This window comes from Hyperolius riggenbachi, chromosome 9 (genome assembly GCF_040937935.1).
Source record: "Hyperolius riggenbachi isolate aHypRig1 chromosome 9, aHypRig1.pri, whole genome shotgun sequence".
In the NCBI taxonomy this organism is placed as follows: Eukaryota; Metazoa; Chordata; class Amphibia; order Anura; family Hyperoliidae; genus Hyperolius; species Hyperolius riggenbachi.
Window position 1 is genome coordinate 274,151,963 of NC_090654.1, and position 21,333 is coordinate 274,173,295.

Here is a 21,333-nt window from a genome sequence, read left to right on the forward strand (position 1 = left end):
ATAAACCGCTCAGATGTGAACTGTCTCATAGACAAAAATAGTGTAAGCGCTTTCAGGGCATTTTGAAAAATCGCCAGCACTTAAAAAATGCAAAAACACCTAGTGTGAATGAGCCCTTTAAAAACATTTAGAAATGGCCTTGTAGCCCTTTCCTGACTTGTGAGCAGCCACAATGTGCAGTCGCAGGTCCTCACTGAGCTCCTCTGTTTTAACCATGACTGTCCTCAAACCAACTGCTGAGAGCGGCTGTTTTTCACCTGTTGAGTTTAGTAAAACAGCTGTTCCCAATGAATCAGGGCTTGGACTATTTGGAATGGTATAGAGCTTTGGATTTTCCCACAGACTGTTACAATTTGTGAAGGGTATGAATAATTTTGGACTGGACACGTTTTGCTCAAATGAAAATAAAAGCTGAAAAATGTTTTCCCCCCACAATAATGCCTCTTGTACATCGTTTTATTATCTTTTGGGAGACTCCTGTGTCATTTCCCATCAAAAAATTACTTGCTGGTGGAATAAAAGTAACTTTAAGTCAAAATTTGCCAGGGGTATGAATAATTATGGGAAGCATTGCAGTAGAGGGAGAGGACTAGCACGACAGCCGGCAATATGTATTCTTTACTTACTTAAACGTGTCTCCCACTGGAGCAAAGGGCCTCAACAAATGTATGACACCAGTTTCTGTCCTAGGCATTTTTTTTTTTCTATCTCAGTCCATGATGTCCCTGCCTTCTTTATGTCTTCCTCCACACATCTTCTCCATGTTGTCATCGGTCTTCCTCTTTTTCTGGTGCCTTGAGGATTCCATTTTAAACAAAACCTGTAATGAAAAACCCTCCCCTGGGGGGTACTCACCTTGGGGTGGGGGAGGCCTCTGGATCCTATTGAGGCTTCCCCCGTCCTCCTCAGTCCCACAGCGGCGTCGATAAAGCTCCCCGAACAGCGAGGATGTAAATATTTACCATTCCGGCTCCAGCGCAGGCGCAGTATTGTCTCTCCGCCTCGGAGATAGGGGGAAATAGCTGATCGCAAATAGCCAATCGCTGTCGGGCCGCTCTACTGCGCAGGCGCAAGTCTCCTGCGCCTGCACAGTAGAGCGGACCCCGACGGAGATAAAGCACCAACATATTACGCAGTGCTGGACAATAGATACATGGGTTTACAGTGGCGTAGCTAAGGAGCTGTGGGCCCCAGTGTGAGTTTTACATTGGGCCTCCCCCCAATCACTCAATACGCGCTGCTAGATTTGGGCGCAGCCAGCGCCGCCATAGACTATTATAGGAATCAGTCCTATAGTGGCGCTCAGTGAATAACGTCGGCGCCGTCAGAAGACGGAGCTGAAGTTGCTTAAACAAACACAATAATTCGGCCTCCAGCAATCGCTGGAAGCCGAATTATTTCATTCCCCCACTATCCATGGCGGCCTGGAGGGGGAATAGTAATTAACACGGCCCGGACTTGTGCAGAAGCAGGATCAGCCATATACCGGCTGTATCCTGCGCCCAAGTCTACCAGCACCGATTTCAAATGTATGCCTCTATACATAACAATTGAAATGGTGCACCAAAACCAGCCAATGGCAACTACAGTGTCAGGCCTGGATCCCAGTACAAATCGCAAAGTGCTAGCGTTTTTAAGTAGCATTTTGTAATTGGTTCTTTAAATTTTTTTTTTTTTTTTACAGTTTGCAGTCATTTTAAAATGGCACACAATTTGCTATGTGTAGCGATTCATGAGCGATTTGCCTTACTTTACAATTGAGCACAAACGATCCCAAAATGCTGCAAGTCCTGCGATTGCGATTTTGCTAATCGCAATCGCTACTGTAGAGTTTGTTACATTTATTTACATTGGCAGAGCGTTTAGGGAAATCGATAGCGATTTAAAACGCTCCCTAAACGCTCAAAAAAACGCTGTAGTGGGTTCCAGGCCTCAGAGGTGCAAGCAGGGGATGGGGAACAGCTTGTTAATAATTATCATTCAAAGCATCTATAGAAGTGATTACCAGCACAGGACCAATAGAGAGCTAATACTGTGGTTGAGGGAGGGCTCTTCAGAGCCTCTCTGGCCCAAGGGCCCCGGTGCGGTCGAGACCTCTGCACCCCCTATTGCTACACCCCCTGTGGGTTAACATACAAGGAACTCCCCACAAAAAACGATCATGCATGATAACAATGTTAGTGTATTTGTTCAAAATAGGTACAGAGTACCCACAAAGCTCCTGGTGAACCAGAACTCATTGGAGCGTGTAAGAGGCTACAATGGACCAAAAAGCCCCCTTACTAAAATGGATGGAAAACAAAGTTTGCCTTCTTAAAACAAAGTATTTGCGGTAATTCAGGTTGGAGTGAGCTCCGAGATGCCTCCCACAATGCATCACTGCTGGAATATGCAAATCACCCATTGTTATCCCTAAGAGCTAGCCACACCCCCAGAACCTCTGCAGTGCAATGATGTGACATCGCAGTAGATGTCGGCATCGCCAACGGATGAGATCCCGGGACACCAGAGCTTCGGTGAGGGACATATCGGCTGCCAGGGGCTGGAGGAAGCCCCAGGTAAGTAGATCTCATTTTCTCTATTTTGTTTGATGCTTCCTTTAAAGCGGACCTGAACTCTGAACTTCCTCTCTGCTCTAAAAGATAAGCAACAGCATAATATTTAAAGAAAAAAACATGTATTTGTTACAGCTGATACACATCCTGCAATAAATCGGCAGTGTGTCTACTTACAGCTTTCATGGAAGCAGCCATATTGTTATCATCATGTGTTTACAAAATAGCTGCCCTGCCATCTCTGCCATGGCAGTCAGGTGACACAGGTCAAAGATCAAATTACAACTTGTGATTAGTGACACAGGAGGGGGAATTAGACAGGCTAAACTCTCTAAATACATACAGGGTGCATTTCTATATGTTTACCTTCTGTCCTGTGCAAGAGGTCAGGTCCACTTTAAAAGGAAATAAATATGGCAGCCACCATATACCTCTCACTCCAGGTGTTCTTGAAAGGACAACTGTAACAAGGGAGATATGGAGGCTGCCAAATCTATTTCCTGTTCAGCAATACCAGTTGCCTGGCTGTCCTGCTGATCCTCTGCCTCTAATACTTTCAGCCATAGACCCCGAACAAGCATGCAGCATATCAGGTGATTCTGACTTTATTGTCAGATCTGACAAGAGTAGCTGCATGCTTGTTTCTGGTGTGATCCAGACACTACTGCAGCCAAATAGATCAGCAGGGCTGCCAGGCAACAGGTATTGTTTAAAAAGAAATGAATATGTCTTCCTCCATATTCTTTTTGCTACAGTTGTCCTTTAAGGGACTAGGATTCAGAGGTGTGTACAGTTATTGTGGGGCTAATAATCAGTACAGCAGTATCTATAATAATCCCGTTAATCAGAGTTCCTTTGATGGAATTTTTCCTGCAGTTTCACCGTCAGATGCAGCTACACTTGTTAGCTTCCCGGCGATAGTGTTATCTTGCTGCACTGTGAGGTTTATAGTAGTTAGCACTGGATGTGGATGCACAGCTGCCTCAGCAGATGGTGACTGTACCTGGGGGTACACAGCGTTCTCATTTGTATACCGTATTCATTTACATAATTCTGAAGAAACACGATCTGCCAGATCAGTCATTTTGTTTAATTACGTGAACTGATTTAAACGAGTTGCAACGCAGGTGGATGGAGGATGCAGAAATGTGGGGAGAGGCGATGCACTCAAAGGTCTTCTCTCCTGTGAACTTGCACTGCTTGAGGGATGGAACCCACTAGAGCAGGGTTTTTATTGAGCGTTTAGGGAGCGCTTTAAACTGCTACCGATTTCCCTAAACGCTCTGCCAATGTAAATGGTTGGGACAGATTCCACTGGAGCGATTGTGATTAGGGAAATCGCAATTGCAGGACAAGTAGCATGTTGGGAACGTTTCCATTCTAATGAATTGTAAAGGAGCCGGGAAATCGCTCCCAAAACTGCTTGGAAAACGCAATCACAAATCGTTAGCAATTGTGATATCGCTTTGTAGTGGGTTCCAGGTCTCACCCTGCTTATAGATGCATGATATTTGCGAATCTGCACAGATTCACTGAGATTTGGTGCTTTACAGAAAATCACAGATTCTGTGCTGTACAAGGATTCACTGAGATTCTGTGCTGTACAAGGATTCACTGAGATTCTGTGCTGTACAGGGGTTCACTGAGATTCTATGCTGTACAAGGATTCACAGAGATTTGGTGCTGTACAAGGATTTACTGAGATTCTGTGCTGTACAAGGATTCATTGAGATTCTGTGCTGTACAAGGATTCACTGAGATTCTGTGCTGTACAGGGATTCATTGAGATTCTGTGCTGTACAAGGATTCACTGAGATTCTGTGCTGTACAAGGATTCACTGAGATTCTGTGCTGTACAAGGATTCACTGAGATTCTGTGCTGTACAGGGATTCACTGAGATTCTGTGCTGTACAAGGATTCGCTGAGATTCTGTGCTGTACAAGGATTCACTGAGATTCTGTGCTGTACAAGGATTCACTGAGATTCTGTGCTGTACAGGGATTCACTGAGCTTCTGTGCTGTACAAGCATTCGCTGAGATTCTGTGCTGTACAAGCATTCACTGAGATTCTGTGCTGTACAAGGATTCACTGAGATTCTGTGCTGTACAAGGATTCACTGAGATTCTGTGCTATACAAGGATTCACTGAGATTCTGTGCTGTACAAGGATTCACTGAGATTCTGTGCTGTACAGGGATTCACTGAGATTCTGTGCTGTACAGGGATTCACTGAGATTCTGTGCTATACAAGGATTCACTGAGATTCGGTGCTGTACAGGGATTCACTGAGATTCTGTGCTGTACAAGGATTCACTGAGATTCTGTGCTGTACAAGGATTCACTGAGATTCTGTGCTATACAAGGATTCACTGAGATTCTGTGCTGTACTAGGATTCACTGAGATTCTGTGCTGTACAGGGATTCACTGAGATTCTGTGCTGCACAAGGATTCACTGAAATTCTGTGCTGTACAAGGATTCACTAAGATTCTGTGCTGTACAAGGATTCACTAAGATTCTGTGCTGTACAAGGATTCACTGAGATTCTGTGCTGTACAGGGATTTACTGAGATTCTGTGCTGTACAAGTATTCACTGAGATTCTGTGCTATACAAGGATTCACTGAGATTCTGTGCTGTACAGGGATTCGCTGAGATTCTGTGCTGTACAGGGATTCACTGAGATTCTGTGCTGTACAAGGATTCACTGATATTCTGTGCTGTACAAGGATTCACTGAGATTCTGTGCTATACAAGGATTCACTGAGATTTTGTGCTGTACAAGGATTCACTGAGATTCTGTGATGTACAAGGATTCACTAAGATTCTGTGCTATACAAGGATTCACTGAGATTCTGTGCTGTACAAGGATTCACTGAGATTCTGTGCTGTACAGGGATTCACTGAGATTCTGTGCTGCACAAGGATTCACTGAAATTCTGTGCTGTACAAGGATTCACTGAGATTCTGTGCTGTACAAGGATTCACTGAGATTTTGTGCTGTACAAGGATTCACTGAGATTCTGTGCTGTACAGGGATTCGCTGAGATTCTGTGCTGTACAGGGATTCACTGAGATTCTGTGCTGTACAAGGATTCACTGAGATTCTGTGCTATACAAGGATTCACTGAGATTCGGTGCTGTACTAGGATTCACTGAGATTCTGTGCTGTACAGGGATTCACTGAGATTCTGTGCTGTACAAGGATTCACTGAGATTCTGTGCTGTACAAGGATTCACTGAGATTCTGTGCTGTACAAGGATTCACTGAGATTCTGTGCTGTACAAGGATTCACTGAGATTTTGTGCTGTACAAGGATTCACTGAGATTCTGTGCTGTACAAGAATTCACCGAGATTCTGTGCTTCACAAGGATTCACTGAGATTCTGTGCTTCACAAGGATTCACTGAGATTCTGTGCTGTACAAGGATTCACTGAGATTCTGTGCTGTACAGGGATTCACTGAGATTCTGTGCTGCACAAGGATTCACTGAAATTCTGTGCTGTACAAGGATTCACTAAGATTCTGTGCTGTACAAGGATTCACTGAGATTCTGTGCTGTACAGGGATTCACTGAGATTCTGTGCTGTACAGGGATTCACTGAGATTCTGTGCTGTACAGGGATTCACTGAGATTCTGTGCTGTACAGGGATTTACTGAGATTCTGTGCTGTACAGGGATTTACTGAGATTCTGTGCTGTACAAGGATTCACTGAGATTCTGTGCTGTACAGGGATTCGCTGAGATTCTGTGCTGTACAGGGATTCACTGAGATTCTGTGCTGTACAAGGATTCACTGAGATTCGGTGCTGTACTAGGATTCACTGAGATTCTGTGCTGTACAGGGATTCACTGAGATTATGTGCTGTACAAGGATTCACTGAGATTCTGTTCTATACAAGGATTCACTGAGATTCTGTACTGTACAGGGATTCACTGAGATTCTGTGCTATACAAGGATTCACTGAGATTCTGTGCTGTACAGGGATTCGCTGAGATTCTGTGCTGTACAGGGATTCACTGAGATTCTGTGCTGTACAAGGATTCACTGAGATTTTGTGCTATACAAGGATTCACTGAGATTCGGTGCTGTACTAGGATTCACTGAGATTCGGTGCTGTACTGGGATTCACTGAGATTCTGTGCTGTACAAGGATTCACTGAGATTCTGTGCTGTACAAGGATTCACTGAGATTCTGTGCTGTACAAGGATTCACTGAGATTCTGTGCTGTACAAGGATTCACTGAGATTCTGTGCTGTACAAGGATTCACTGAGATTTTGTGCTGTACAATGATTCACTGAGATTCTGTGCTGTTCAGGGATTCACTGAGATTCGGTGCTTCACAAGGATTCACTGAGATTCTGTGCTGTACAAGGATTCACTGATTCTGTTCTATACAAGGATTCACTGAGATTCTGTACTGTACAGGGAGTCGCTGAGATTTGGCGTTGTACAAGGATTCACTGAGAATTGGTGCCTTTCAAGGATTCACTGAGATTCTGTGCTGTACAGGGATTCACTGAGATTCTGTGCTGCACAAGGATTCACTAAAATTTTGTGCTGTACAAGGATTCACTAAGATTCTGTGCTGTACAAGGATTCACTGAGATTCTGTGCTGTACAGGGATTCACTGAGATTCTGTGCTGTACAGGGATTCACTGAGATTCTGTGCTGTACAGGGATTCACTGAGATTCTGTGCTGTACAGGGATTTACTGAGATTCTGTGCTGTACAGGGATTTACTGAGATTCTGTGCTGTACAAGGATTCGCTGAGATTCTGTGCTGTACAGGGATTCGCTGAGATTCTGTGCTGTACAGGGATTCACTGAGATTCTGTGCTGTACAAGGATTCACTGAGATTCGGTGCTGTACTAGGATTCACTGAGATTCTGTGCTGTACAGGGATTCACTGAGATTATGTGCTGTACAGGGATTCACTGAGATTATGTGCTGTACAAGGATTCACGGAGATTCTGTGCTATACAAGGATTCACTGAGATTCGGTGCTGTACTAGGATTCACTGAGATTCTGTGCTGTACATGGATTCACTGAGATTCTGTGCTGTACAGGGATTCACTGAGATTCTGTGCTGTACAAGGATTCACTGAGATTCTGTGCTGTACAAGGATTCACTGAGATTCTGTGCTGTACAAGGATTCACTGAGATTCTGTGCTGTACAAGGATTCACTAAGATTCTGTGCTGTACAAGGATTCACTGAGATTCTGTGCTGTACAGGGATTCACTGAGATTCTGTGCTGTACAGGGATTCACTGAGATTCTGTGCTGTACAGGGATTCACTGAGATTCTGTGCTGTACAGGGATTTACTGAGATTCTGTGCTGTACAGGGATTTACTGAGATTCTGTGCTGTACAAGGATTCACTGAGATTCTGTGCTGTACAGGGATTCGCTGAGATTCTGTGCTGTACAGGGATTCACTGAGATTCTGTGCTGTACAAGGATTCACTGAGATTCGGTGCTGTACTAGGATTCACTGAGATTCTGTGCTGTACAGGGATTCACTGAGATTATGTGCTGTACAGGGATTCACTGAGATTCTGTGCTATACAAGGATTCACTGAGATTCGGTGCTGTACTAGGATTCACTGAGATTCTGTGCTGTACAGGGATTCACTGAGATTCTGTGCTGTACAGGGATTCACTGAGATTCTGTGCTGTACAAGGATTCACTGAGATTCTGTGCTGTACAAGGATTCACTGAGATTCTGTGCTGTACAAGGATTCACTGAGATTTTGTGCTGTCCAAGGATTCACTGAGATTCTGTGCTGTACAGGGATTCACTGAGATTCTGTGCTGTACAAGAATTCACTGAGATTCTGTGCTTCACAAGGATTCACTGAGATTCTGTGCTGTACAAGGATTCACTGAGATTCTGTGCTGTACAAGGATTCACTGATTCTGTTCTATACAAGGATTCACTGAGATTCTGTACTGTACAGGGATTCACTGAGATTCTGTGCTATACAAGGATTCACTGAGATTCTGTGCTGTACAGGGATTCGCTGAGATTCTGTGCTGTACAGGGATTCGCTGAGATTCTGTGCTGTACAGGGATTTACTGAGATTCTGTGCTGTACAGGGATTTACTGAGATTCTGTGCTGTACAAGGATTCACTGAGATTCTGTGCTGTACAGGGATTCGCTGAGATTCTGTGCTGTACAGGGATTCACTGAGATTCTGTGCTGTACAAGGATTCACTGAGATTCGGTGCTGTACTAGGATTCACTGAGATTCTGTGCTGTACAGGGATTCACTGAGATTATGTGCTGTACAAGGATTCACTGAGATTCTGTGCTATACAAGGATTCACTGAGATTCGGTGCTGTACTAGGATTCACTGAGATTCTGTGCTGTACAGGGATTCACTGAGATTCTGTGCTGTACAAGGATTCACTGAGATTCTGTGCTGTACAAGGATTCACTGAGATTCTGTGCTGTACAAGGATTCACTGAGATTTTGTGCTGTCCAAGGATTCACTGAGATTCTGTGCTGTACAGGGATTCACTGAGATTCTGTGCTGTACAAGAATTCACTGAGATTCTGTGCTTCACAAGGATTCACTGAGATTCTGTGCTGTACAAGGATTCACTGAGATTCTGTGCTGTACAAGGATTCACTGATTCTGTTCTATACAAGGATTCACTGAGATTCTGTACTGTACAGGGATTCACTGAGATTCTGTGCTATACAAGGATTCACTGAGATTCTGTGCTGTACAGGGATTCGCTGAGATTCTGTGCTGTACAGGGATTCACTGAGATTCTGTGCTGTACAAGGATTCACTGAGATTCGGTGCTGTACTAGGATTCACTGAGATTCTGTGCTGTACTGGGATTCACTGAGATTCTGTGCTGTACAAGGATTCACTGAGATTCTGTGCTGTACAAGGATTCACTGAGATTCTGTGCTGTACAAGGATTCACTGAGATTCTGTGCTGTACAAGGATTCACTGAGATTCTGTGCTGTACAAGGATTCACTGAGATTTTGTGCTGTACAAGGATTCACTGAGATTTTGTGCTGTACAAGGATTCACTGAGATTCTGTGCTGTTCAGGGATTCACTGAGATTCTGTGCTGTACAAGAATTCACTGAGATTCGGTGCTTCACAAGGATTCACTGAGATTCTGTGCTGTACAAGGATTCACTGATTCTGTTCTATACAAGGATTCACTGAGATTCTGTACTGTACAGGGAGTCGCTGAGATTTGGCGTTGTACAAGGATTCACTGAGAATTGGTGCCTTTCAAGGATTCACTGAGATTCTGTGCTGTACAGGGATTCACTGAGATTCTGTGCTGTACAGGGATTCACTGAGATTCTGTGCTGTACAGGGATTCACTGAGAGTCTGTGCTGTACAGGGATTCACTGAGATTCTGTGCTGTACAAGGAATCACTGAGATTCTGTGCTGTACAAGGATTCACTGAGATTTGGTGCTCTACAGAGGATCACTGAAGTTTGATGCTGTACAGAGAATCACTGACATGTAGTGCTTTACAAGGATTTACTGGGATTTGCTGCCCTGCAGAGAATCACTAAGATATAATGCTGTACAGGGATTCCTTGAGCTTTGATGCTCTACAGAGAGACACTGAGATTCTATGCTTCATGAAGATTCAATGAGATTTGGCATTCTGCAGAGAATCTTTGACATTTAGTGCTTTCCATAGAGTCCTTAAGATTAAGTGAGCTACAGAGATTTATTCAGATTTGGTGGTTTACAGAAAATCACAGAGATTCAATGCCTTCTGAAGATTCCCTTAAGTTTGGTCGATTTAACAGGAATTCAATAAGATTTGGTTCTATATGGGAATTCATTAAGATTTGGTGCTGTATGGGGGATTCATTGAGATTTGGTGCCAAAAAGAGATTCATTAAGATTTGGCGGTGTACCGGCATTCATTGAGATTTGGTGCTGTATGGGGATTCATTTAGATTAGGTGGTTTTCAGGGATTCATTGAAATGTGGTGCTGTTCGGGGATTCATTGAGATTTGGTGCTGTTCGGGGATTCATTGAGATTTGGTGCTGTTCGGGGATTCATTGAGATTTGGTGCTGTTCGGGGATTCATTGAGATTTGGTGCTGTTCGGGGATTCATTGAGATTTGGTGCTGTTCGGGGATTCATTGAGATTTGGTGCTGTTTGGGGATTCATTGAGATTTGGTGCTGTGTGGAGATTCATTAAGTTTTGGTGCTTTACATAGATTAACTATGTAGGAAGGAAAATAATCCTCTAACAGAACAGAGTATATTAGGAGAGGAGAGTTAGAGGAAGGAGTCCTCCAGCAGCACCGAGTATATCAGGAGAGTTACAGGAAGGAACAGAGTCCTCCAGCAGCACAGAGGATATCAGGAGAGGAAAGTTAGAGGAAGTAGCAGAGTCCTCCAGCAGCACAGAGTATATCAGGAGAGGAGAGTTACAGGAAGGAGCAGAGTCCTCCAGCAGCAGAGTATATCCGGAGAGGAGAGCTAGAGGAAGGTGCAGAGTCCTCCAGCAGCACAGAGTATATCAGGAGAGGAGGGTTATAGGAAGGAGCAGAGTCCTCCAGCAGCACAGAGTATATCAGGAGAGGAGGGTTAGAGGAAGGAGCAGATTCCTCCAGCAGCACAGAGTATATCAGGAGAGGAGAGTTACAGGAAGGAGCAGAGTCCTCCAGCAGCACAGAGTGTATCAGGAGAGGAGGGTTAGAGGAAGGAGCAGAGTCCTCCAGCAGCACAGGGGATATCAGGAGAGGAGAGTTACAGGAAGGAGCAGAGTCCTCCAGCAGCACAGAGGATATCAGGAGAGGAGAGTTACAGGAAGGAGCAGAGTCCTCCAGCAGCACAGAGTATATCAGGAGAGGAGAGTTAGAGGAAGGAGCAGAGTCCTCCTGCAGCACAGAGTATATCAGGAGAGGAGAGTTACAGGAAGGAGCAGAGTCCTCCAGCAGCACAGAGTATATCAGGAGAAGAAAGATAGAGGAAGGAGCAGAGTCCTCCAGCAGCACAGAGTATATCAGGAGAGGAGAATTAGAGGAAGGAGCAGAGTCCTCCAGCAGCACAGAGTATATCAGGAGAGGAGAGTTACAGGAAGGAGCAGAGTCCTCCAGCAGGACAGAGTATATCAGGAGAGGAGGGTTAGAGGAAGGAGCAGAGTCCTCCAGCAGCACAGAGTATATCAGGAGAGGAGGGTTAGAGGAAGGAGCAGAGTCCTCCAGCAGCACAGAGTATATCCGGAGAGGAGAGCTAGAGGAAGGAGCAGAGTCCTCCAGCAGCACAGAGTATATCAGGAGAGGAGAGTCAGAGGAAGGAGCAGAGTCCTCCAGCAGCACAGAGTATATCAGGAGAGGAGAGTTACAGGAAGAGCAGAGTCCTCCAGCTGCACAGAGTATATAAGGAGAGGAGGGTTACAGGAAGGAGCAAAGTCCTCCAGCAGCACAGAGTATATCAGGAGAGGAGGGTTACAGGAAGGAGCAAAGTCCTCCAGCAGCACAGAGTATATCAGGAGAGGAGAGTTACAGGAAGGAGCAGAGTCCTCCAGCAGCACAGAGTATATCAGGAGAGGAGAGTTACAGGAAGGAACAGAGTCCTCCAGCAGCACAGAGTATATCAGGAGAGGAGAGTTAGAGGAAGGAGCAGAGTCCTCCAGCAGCACAGAGTATATCAGGAGATGAGGGTTACAGGAAGGAGCAGAGTCCTCCAGCAGCACAGAGTATATCAGGAGAGGAGAGATAGAGGAAGGAGCAGAGTCCTCCAGCAGCACAGAGTATGTCAGGAGAGGAGAGTTACAGGAAGGAGCAGAGTCCTCCAGCAGCACAGAGTATATCAGGAGAGGAGAGTTAGAGGAAGGAGCAGAGTCCTCCAGCAGCACAGAGTATATCAGGAGAGGAGAGTCAGAGGAAGGAGCAGAGTCCTCCAGCAGCACAGAGTATATCAGGAGAGGAGAGTTAGAGGAAGGAGCAGAGTCCTCCAGCAGCACAGAGTATATCAGGAGAGGAGAGTTACAGGAAGGAGCAGAGTCCTCCAGCAGCACAGAGTATATCAGGAGAGGAGAGTTAGAGGAAGGAGCAGAGTCCTCCAGCAGCACAGAGTATATCAGGAGAGGAGGGTTAGAGGAAGGAGCAGAGTCCTCCAGCAGCACAGAGTATATCAGGAGAGGAGAGTTAGAGGAAGGAGCAGAGTCCTCCAGCAGCACAGAGTATATCAGGAGAGGAGAGTTACAGGAAGGAGCAGAGTCCTCCAGCAGCACAGAGTATATCAGGAGAGGAGAGTTAGAGGAAGGAGCAGAGTCCTCCAGCAGCACAGAGTATATCAGGAGAGGAGGGTTAGAGGAAGGAGCAGAGTCCTCCAGCAGCACAGAGTATATCAGGAGAGGAGAGTCAGAGGAAGGAGCAGAGTCCTCCAGCAGCACAGAGTATATCAGGAGAGGAGAGTCAGAGGAAGGAGCAGAGTCCTCCAGCAGCACAGAGTATATCAGGAGAGGAGAGTTACAGGAAGGAGCAGAGTCCTCCAGCAGCACAGGGATGGAGGCTGGTTACACGCGGGGCAGTGTTAGAGTTTATGGGGGGCTGCCGCAGTCGGAGTGGTCCCCCAGCACTCAGTGTCCTGATTCTCCCGTCACCGGAGACTCCTGTTGGCAGAATCTGGAAACAAACAAGTTTCTCTTGTTGATTTTTTTTTTCCCTCTTCCTTTTTTTGATGAAGAGCCATGTGTTATTTAGTTTTCCTTAATTGAAGATGCAGAATGTCATGTGAATCAGTCCGGTGCGTTTTGTTCTCGGAGGGGACCGTGATGTCTTCTGAGGCTGTCAGAGGAATAGAAGCTTACAAAAGCCTTCGCTATGCTTTCAAGTGAACCTGTCACCAAAATCACATTTGAGTGTTTCGGGAGCGCTTTAAATCGCTAGCGATTTACCTAAACGCTCTGCCAATGTAAGTGGATGGAGATAAACCCACTGGAGCGATGGCTATTAGGGAAATCGCAATCGCAGGATAGGCAGCATTTTGGGAGTGTTTGCGTTCCAATGTAAAGTATTGCAGTGCTGGCAAATCGCTAATGAATGGCTACACATACCGACTTGTGTGTGATTTTCAATGACTGCAAACTGTAAGAAATAATAAAAATAATAATTTGAAACGACCATTTAGAATTGAAATCGCAATTACAATTGCTGGCAAAAAGCTTACACTTTTTGAAATCGCTACCAAAATCTCTGGAAAAAGCTCATGAAATAGCATACAAAATGCTAATTCAAAACGCCAGCGACTGCTGTTTGCGACTTGTAGCGGGTTCCAGTCCTTAGGGCCTATCTACGCCCGAATCTAGGGAGAATCTGCTGCGTTTACCCGCAGAAAAGAGGGAGGGGTGAATCAGACCCAGGTGACATTGCCGAGTTTTGGTGGTTATTCTCCTGAACGCTCTCCTGCGGCCGCGGTGAACCTCAGTCCAGATTTTGTGTTTTTAGGAAAAATTAGGATTTAGGGATTAGCGGGAGGATTAGCTTGTTCACAATGTCACTGACTCTGACCAGGAGGAAATAAAATCTGTGTTTAATTCCCAGAGTCAGCTGTTTGCAGAATCCCCAGCAGGCGGTCTCTGATTTACCTGCCGGTGTTGTGTCTGATTACGCTGCCTGTGGATTTGCGCTGCCCCGCATGCGCAGTAGGAGACTGTGCGGCCACATTTCCTATTGAATGATGCTGCTGCTGCTACAATACTAAATATCTCCGCTCCCACACCTCTTACATTCCCCAAATGTTCAGGGTAGGGAGGGGATCCCCCGAAGGACCTCTATGCCAAATTGCAGCCCCTGAGCCCCGCTGGTTCCAGAGATAGGTTTCTCTAATCTATCTCCTGAACCAGCGGGTCTCGGGGGCTGCAATTTGGCACAGAGGTCGTTCGGGGGATCCTCTCCCTACCCTGAAAATTTGGGGAGTGTAGGATGTGAGGAAGCGGATATATTTATTATTTTACCATCAGCAGCATCATTAACGTCACACTGAGCATGCGTGCTACTCAGTGTGGAAGGGAGCTTCCGGGCAGCACAATCAGACATTACACCGGCACGAACCGCGGTCATTGTGCTCTGTAAAATGACATCTTGTGGGATGGGCTAATGCCAAACATATGTAGGAACTGTACTGAAAATAATGTAATGAACAAAAATGTATTATTATTTTTTTATAATATCCATTTATAGATTATTTAGTCCATGTTTGCCCATTGTAAAATCTTTCCTCTCCCTGATTTACATTTTTAAATTTATAATCTTTAGTTCTGTCAGGTGATCTCTGCGGAATGTTTGTTTATGAGAATTCCGATGCCAGTAAAGGTAATGCCTGATCTCCCAGAATGCTCTGGGGATGAGATTTCTGCATAGCCTGTGACTTCACTGGGATGGTGGAGCTACATACCCATATAAAGCAATCTATGTATATGTAGGAAGTGTTTCTCATGTTGCAACCAGAATACTTGCTGTGAAAGTGGGTATCGTGCAAACATGAAATACAAAGAAAAAGTTGTATAAATTATAGTTTTTTGTTTTAAAGTTTCACAATCTTAGGTCATATCAAAATGCTTGTGTGTGGTAGTATACCATTTCAGTGTTCTCCCCAGAATTTTTTTCCAGCCGGGTGGCATGAAATAGTAGCTGGGTGGCATGAAAATGTAGCCGGGTGGGTCGAGATGAAAATGCAGGGCAACTCTGCTTACAGCATAGGAGGAAGTGAGGAGGTGAGCCGATGACAGCCGGGTGGTCACCAAATCTAGCCGGGTGGAGCACCCGGCTAAAAGAGCCTGGGGAGAACACTGCATTTCCTCTGAGCTAGTTTACTATCAGTACCAGCATAAAGTAACAGCTTATACTGTACATACTGGCGGTAGCAGAGATCAGCACACACTGCAGCTAGTTTACTATTAGTACAGGTACAGAGTAACAGCTTATACTGTACATACTGGAGGTAGCAGAGATCAGCACACTCTGCAGCTAGTTTACTATCACTACAGGCACAGAGTAACAGCTTATGCTGGAAGTAGCAGAGATCAGCCCACACTGCAGCTAGTTTACTATCAGTACAGGCACAAAGTAACCGTTTATACTGTACATACTGGAGGTAGCAGAGATCAACACTCACTGCAACTAGTTTACCATCTGTACATGCACAGAGTAACAGCTTATACTGTACCTACTGGAAGTAGCAGAGATCAGCACACACTGCAGCTAGTTTACTATCAGTACAGACACAGAGTAACCGCTTATACTGTACAGAGCAGTATACTATACTTTAGCAGTGTGTGCTAAACTCTGGACATAGCAGAGTTTAGCACACACTGTAGCTAGTTTACTGTCAGCATAGGCACAGAGTAATAGATCATACTTTGCATATTGGGGGTAGCAGAGATCAGCACACACTGCAGCTAGTTTACTATCAGAACAGACACAGAGTCTTGATTAATCAATTTTACTACACAGAGCAGGAGGAGGGGGCTGTTGCTCATGGGGGCTGCACATGAGAAAGTGGGGGACACACAGAATGGGAGGAGGAGGCTGTTGCTTATGAGATGGGGCTGTTACTGGACATGCGGAGCCTGTTGTAGTTTTGCATGGAGGGGTGGGGGAAGGGTAGCTATAAATGAATGTACAATACAGCCGCCACGTCTCACGCAGGTCGTGTTTCTCTTTCAGTACGCGGGACGTCGCTGAGAGATCTGACTTCTCCGCAGGGCGCCGCCGTGACCTGGAGGAACCGGAGACTGATGGCGACAAACAGGACGGAGGAGAAGAACTGCACGGAACCAGGTACTGGAGCGGCTTCAGGATATGTGATATAATGTGATATAATTCACAGGCAAATGTAGAGATGCTGTGACCAGGGAGGAACAATGAGATGCAAGTCATTTCTCCTTTCATTTAAACTTCATGTAAACGTTCTGCAGCTTGATCCTGGACCAGTCTGATTAACTTCCTGTCCGTTCTTATTGGTCCAGGTTCAAGCTGCTTAACCCTTTTGGGACAGGCTGCTTACCCCCCCTTAAAGACCAGATGATTTTGCATGGGAGGGCGTTTGGGGGGGTCAGGCAGCCGGATCCCCACTGTGGCTAGCTGGGCATGGTGTCCCTTTGGTAGTCAAGTCACTTTCTAAAAGTTATCTTATAGTTCTGGCCAGGAACAGCAGCAGAGACAGAGGTGCGCCTAAAGGGAACCTTAACTGAGAGGGATATGGATGGTTCCTTTTAAACAATACCAGTTGCTTGTCAATCCTGCTGATCTCTTTGGCTGCAGTAGTGGCTGAATCACAGACCTGAAACAAGCATGCAGCTAATCCAGCCTGACTTCAGTCAGAGCACCTGATCTGCACGCTTGTTGAGGGGCTGTGGCTATAAGCTATTAGAGACACAGGATCAGCAGGAGAGTCAGGCAACTGGTATTATTTTAAAAGGAAAAATCCATATCCTTCTCAGTTTAGGTTCAATTTAAGTAATTTCTGCATTTCATATGTGGGGGTAATTTCTGCATTTCATTTGTGTGGGTCATTTCTGCATTTCATTCGTGGGGGTAATTACTGCTTTTCATGTGTGGGGGAATGTATGCATTTCATATGGGGGGTAATTGCTGCATTTTATATGTGAGGGAATGTATGCATTTCATACGTGGGGGTAATTTATCCAATTTCATACACAAGGATAATTGCTGCATTTTAAATGTAGAGTGGCCTTTATTGTATGAGTTGTCTTAACTAAAACCGCAGTTTTCAGTGTAAATTGCCATGTTGGCACTCTGTGATAAATAAGTGATTTTGGGTCACAATTTGGGCACTCGGCCTCTAAAAGGTTCGCCATCACTGGACTAGGATCTAGATCCTCCATCTTTCTCTGCCACACGCCTGGACAACTCATTACCTGTCTGGGCTAAGGATCTCTCTTATTTTACACCATGTACCTATGGGCTGCTTCACTTACTAGTCGATGATTATGCACGTATATGTGCACTCATATATTTCCATTTACACATTGTCAGCACTGGCACTTTGTACTTTACAGGTTAGTGATTTTTGCACATGTGACTTGCATCATGTGTGTGTTTTTGTTTTTTGACACTGGCATTTGATATATATAACGTACAGCACCTGATTGTACTGTACTGGGGGCACAGGGATTGCGCTCCCAGTGGCGGCAGCATTGCTGTAGTGTGCAATTACAGTGTACCATATGGCTTTTTATTATTTATTTAGTTTCATGGAATTGTGTTGTAATTGTTTCTAATAATCTTTTACCTTGCCTAGGGCCCCATTATTTCTTAATCTATCTCTGCTCTGGTATATGCAGGTGATGAGGACATCCTTGTCTGCTGCAACTTCCTCCATAATGTTCAAAAACGCATGCAAAATGCACATAATGCATCTCAATGGAGAAGCAAAGAAATTCATTTGTACATGCGCTCTTGATGTGTTGTTATTTTTAAATGTGTTACTGTATTTTACTCCATTGTTTAGGGGAAATGATTAAAAACAGCAAACACAAAACGCATACAAAAAAAAAACCCCATGCAAACCCAAACGCACGCAAAAGCGAACCATTGCCTAGTGTCAGGGGCGTAACAATAGACCCTGCAAGATATGCAGCTGCAGGGGGGCCCAGAAGCTGCAGGGGGTCCCGTGGGGAACAAGTTTCTTTTCCCTAACCTGAGAGACTGACAACAAAGGGCAAGGAGAGAAAAAACTTTCTGCTCTCTGCACAATTGTTCTAATGACTGCATCTGCTCAGAAACTGATAATAATTTATACAAAGTTTTGTAGACAAAGATTTATAGACAGTCTCCAGCCCCCATGCTCTCCACCCCCTTCACAAGTGCTGTGTACTGTAGTGATGGTGGATGAGTCTGCAGAGCCAATTCTGCTCCATTAGAGATGGACAGAGTGAGTGTAATAAGCTGAGGCTGGGAGCACACTATCCGTCGGTTTTCTGTATGCGTTTTCTGCACACCATGTATGTCTGTATGTGTGAAAACATGCACATTTTATCACAGAAGCTAATGTAGTTTGATAGAGAAAATGTGTGGAGTGCTTCACTGCTGTCTGTTTTTATCTGCATGGGGAAAACACATTCAAGTGCACTAGCCAACAAAATAACATTGGTTCTGAGTATTTTTTTGCAGAAAGCGAGCGGGGGTGGGGGTGAGTACAACGACTTGGGGGGGGGGGATGCCACGCCCCATCCAAAGTTTCGCAGGGGGGCCCAGTGATTTCTAGTTATGCCCCTGCCTAGTGTGTTCTGTAGCTGGACTGAAGTGATCATGTCAACAGGATATTCAAAGCTATTATAAGAAATCTGCAGCCAGGTTGTATTTTTAAAGAGAAACCTGAAGTGAGAAGAATATGGAGTCTGACCTATTTAATTTTAAACAATACCAGTTGCCTGGCTGTCCTGCTGATCCTCTGCCTCTAATACCTTTAGCCACAGACCGCGAACAAGCATGCAGCAGATCAGGTGTTTCTGATAAGATTAGCTGCATGCTTGTTTCAGGTGTCTGAGACACTTCCGCAGCCAAAGAGATAAGCTAGGCTGCCAGGTAACCGGTATTGTTTAAAAGAAAATAAAGATGGCAGTCTCCAGGTCAGCTTCCCTTTAAGAAGTTCAGAGGGGAGTTGATTTAATTGATTTGATCAAGCCTTTTGTAAAGCCTTCTGTACACTATTAGATGATTTTAACAAAGTGGCCATACATCAGACAACTTGGTGACCAATTGACCACCCAATTCATTATTATAATCGAATTGGATAAAAATAGGTTCCGCCAAAAGCATGCCTGATTGACGATGCGACCAATTTTTGCAAATCAAGGAACACAGAGAGCCCCAATAGTGTTGTATGTACTGGTAAATGGTTACTAGATAGAGTAAATATTAATACTCACAAACCAGGGTTACCATTAGGCAACCACTGTAAAGGCAGGTGGGGAGATTTTCCTGACCCCACTCAGGAATAAGAAGTCACTCTCTGTAGATGAGAAAAAAGGGGGTTCAACCCTCCACCCAGGGTGGATTCAATATTATGCAGGAGAACAGAAGCGCCAAAAGGATAAAAGGAAGCTAAATGAGCTTTAAAAACCAAATTCTTGGTAAATAGAGGAGGTAGTGGTGGACTTACCTCCTCCAAGTAGACACACAACGACTGTAGTAAACACAGTCAATATATTTTATTTATGAGCTCCAAATATGCAACGCGTTTCGCAGGTTTGATCCCACTTCCTCAGGCAATAACAACGGAGCAATGGCATATGTGGTCAGTAGACGAGCCAGGCACCTTTGACCTCTGGCTCTTCTACTGACCACATATGTTATTGCTCCGTTGTTATTGCCTGATGAAGTGGGATCAAACCTGCGAAACGCGTTGCATATTTGGAGTTCATAAATAAAATATATTGACTGTCTTTACTACAGTCGTTGTGTGTCTACTTGGAGGAGGTAAGTCCACCACTACCTCCTCTATTTACCAAGAATTTGGTTTTTAAGCTCATTTAGCTTCCTATTATCCTTTTGGCGCCTCTGTTCTCCTGCATAATTTTGGGCCAAAATTGGTCAAATGTATCGATCAGACATGCTGCAAGACGTCGGGTGACATTATCGATCAGGTGCGTGGCGGTAATGGTATGTGATATTAGGACATTGGGAAGTTGATGGAACTCGTGGCATTGTCCCCCTCCAAGTGTGAAATGTGCCCTCCCGGTGCCCCATACATGCATACTTAACCTGTTAGTGTCCGCTGCTGGCTCCATGCTCCGCCCACATACACCTGCCCCACGTGGCTGCCGGCGTACATGCGTGTGACGTCGCAATACGCTGGCAACTGCATGGGGCAGGTGTATGTGGACGGAGCATGGAGACAGCAGCGGACACTAACAGGTTGAGTATACATGCATGGGGCACATTTTGCTCTGTGGGTGGCGGATGCGGCGTCACAGGGCTGATTCCTGAGAGATTTCATGCTGAAATCGTTTATCGGCCTGTGGTGTGTGGGCAGCCAACAGATCCCTCTCTGATCAGATTCGATCAGAGAGAGATCTGTCTCTTGGCCGATCTGCCCATACCTGGTCTGATGTATGGGCATCACTACTGCAACACCCTGCTCTGTGGCCTACCAAAAAACAGGCTAGCACCTCTCCAATCCCTTCTAAATTCAGCTGCCCGCCTCATTCACCTCTCCACACGCTCTTCCGATGCAGCCCCACTGTGCCATTCTCTCCCCTGGTTACCCATTACCCAGAGGATCCAGTTCAAACTCCTGACTCTAACATACAAAGCCCTCCATGAGTTGTGCCCTCCACACATCTTATCACTAATCTCAAGATATTGTCCCTCCCGCAACCTCCGCTCCTCCCAAGAAATTCTCCTGGCCTCTAAGCTGATCACCTCCTCTCATGCTCGCATCCAGGACTTTACACGAGCATCAGCCCTTATCTGGAACGCTCTTCCACAGCCTGTACGTCATGCTCCAAACCTGGACATCTTCAAACGCACTCTTAAAACACACCTTTTCAGACAAGCTTATAACATTCTATAGCCCTTATTTACTTCTCTGTCACAATGTAATCAGAGGCAAAGAATCACTGCCTCATCCATCCTCCACCCCCTTACCTGTGTCCCCCACAACCCATTAGATTGTAAGCTCGCAAGGGCAGGGTCATCCTCCTAATGTTTACTGTTCTTGTAACAATATTTGTGCTGCTTGGAACTCTGCTGTACATTTGTTAGTTGTATCTATGTTC

General features: G+C 45.2%; 1 protein-coding gene across 2 annotated transcripts in view; it reads left to right on the forward strand.

The window, feature by feature from the left end:
* The window catches only part of SLC24A4 (solute carrier family 24 member 4), a 178,576-nt gene that overhangs the window by 36,865 nt on the left and 120,378 nt on the right, over positions 1 to 21,333 (forward strand). For both annotated transcript variants that reach the window (XM_068254605.1, XM_068254606.1), the window contains exon 2: positions 16,256 to 16,369. In XM_068254605.1, coding sequence (XP_068110706.1) covers positions 16,256 to 16,369 — 114 coding nt within the window. The remainder of the gene's footprint in view (positions 1 to 16,255; positions 16,370 to 21,333) is intronic.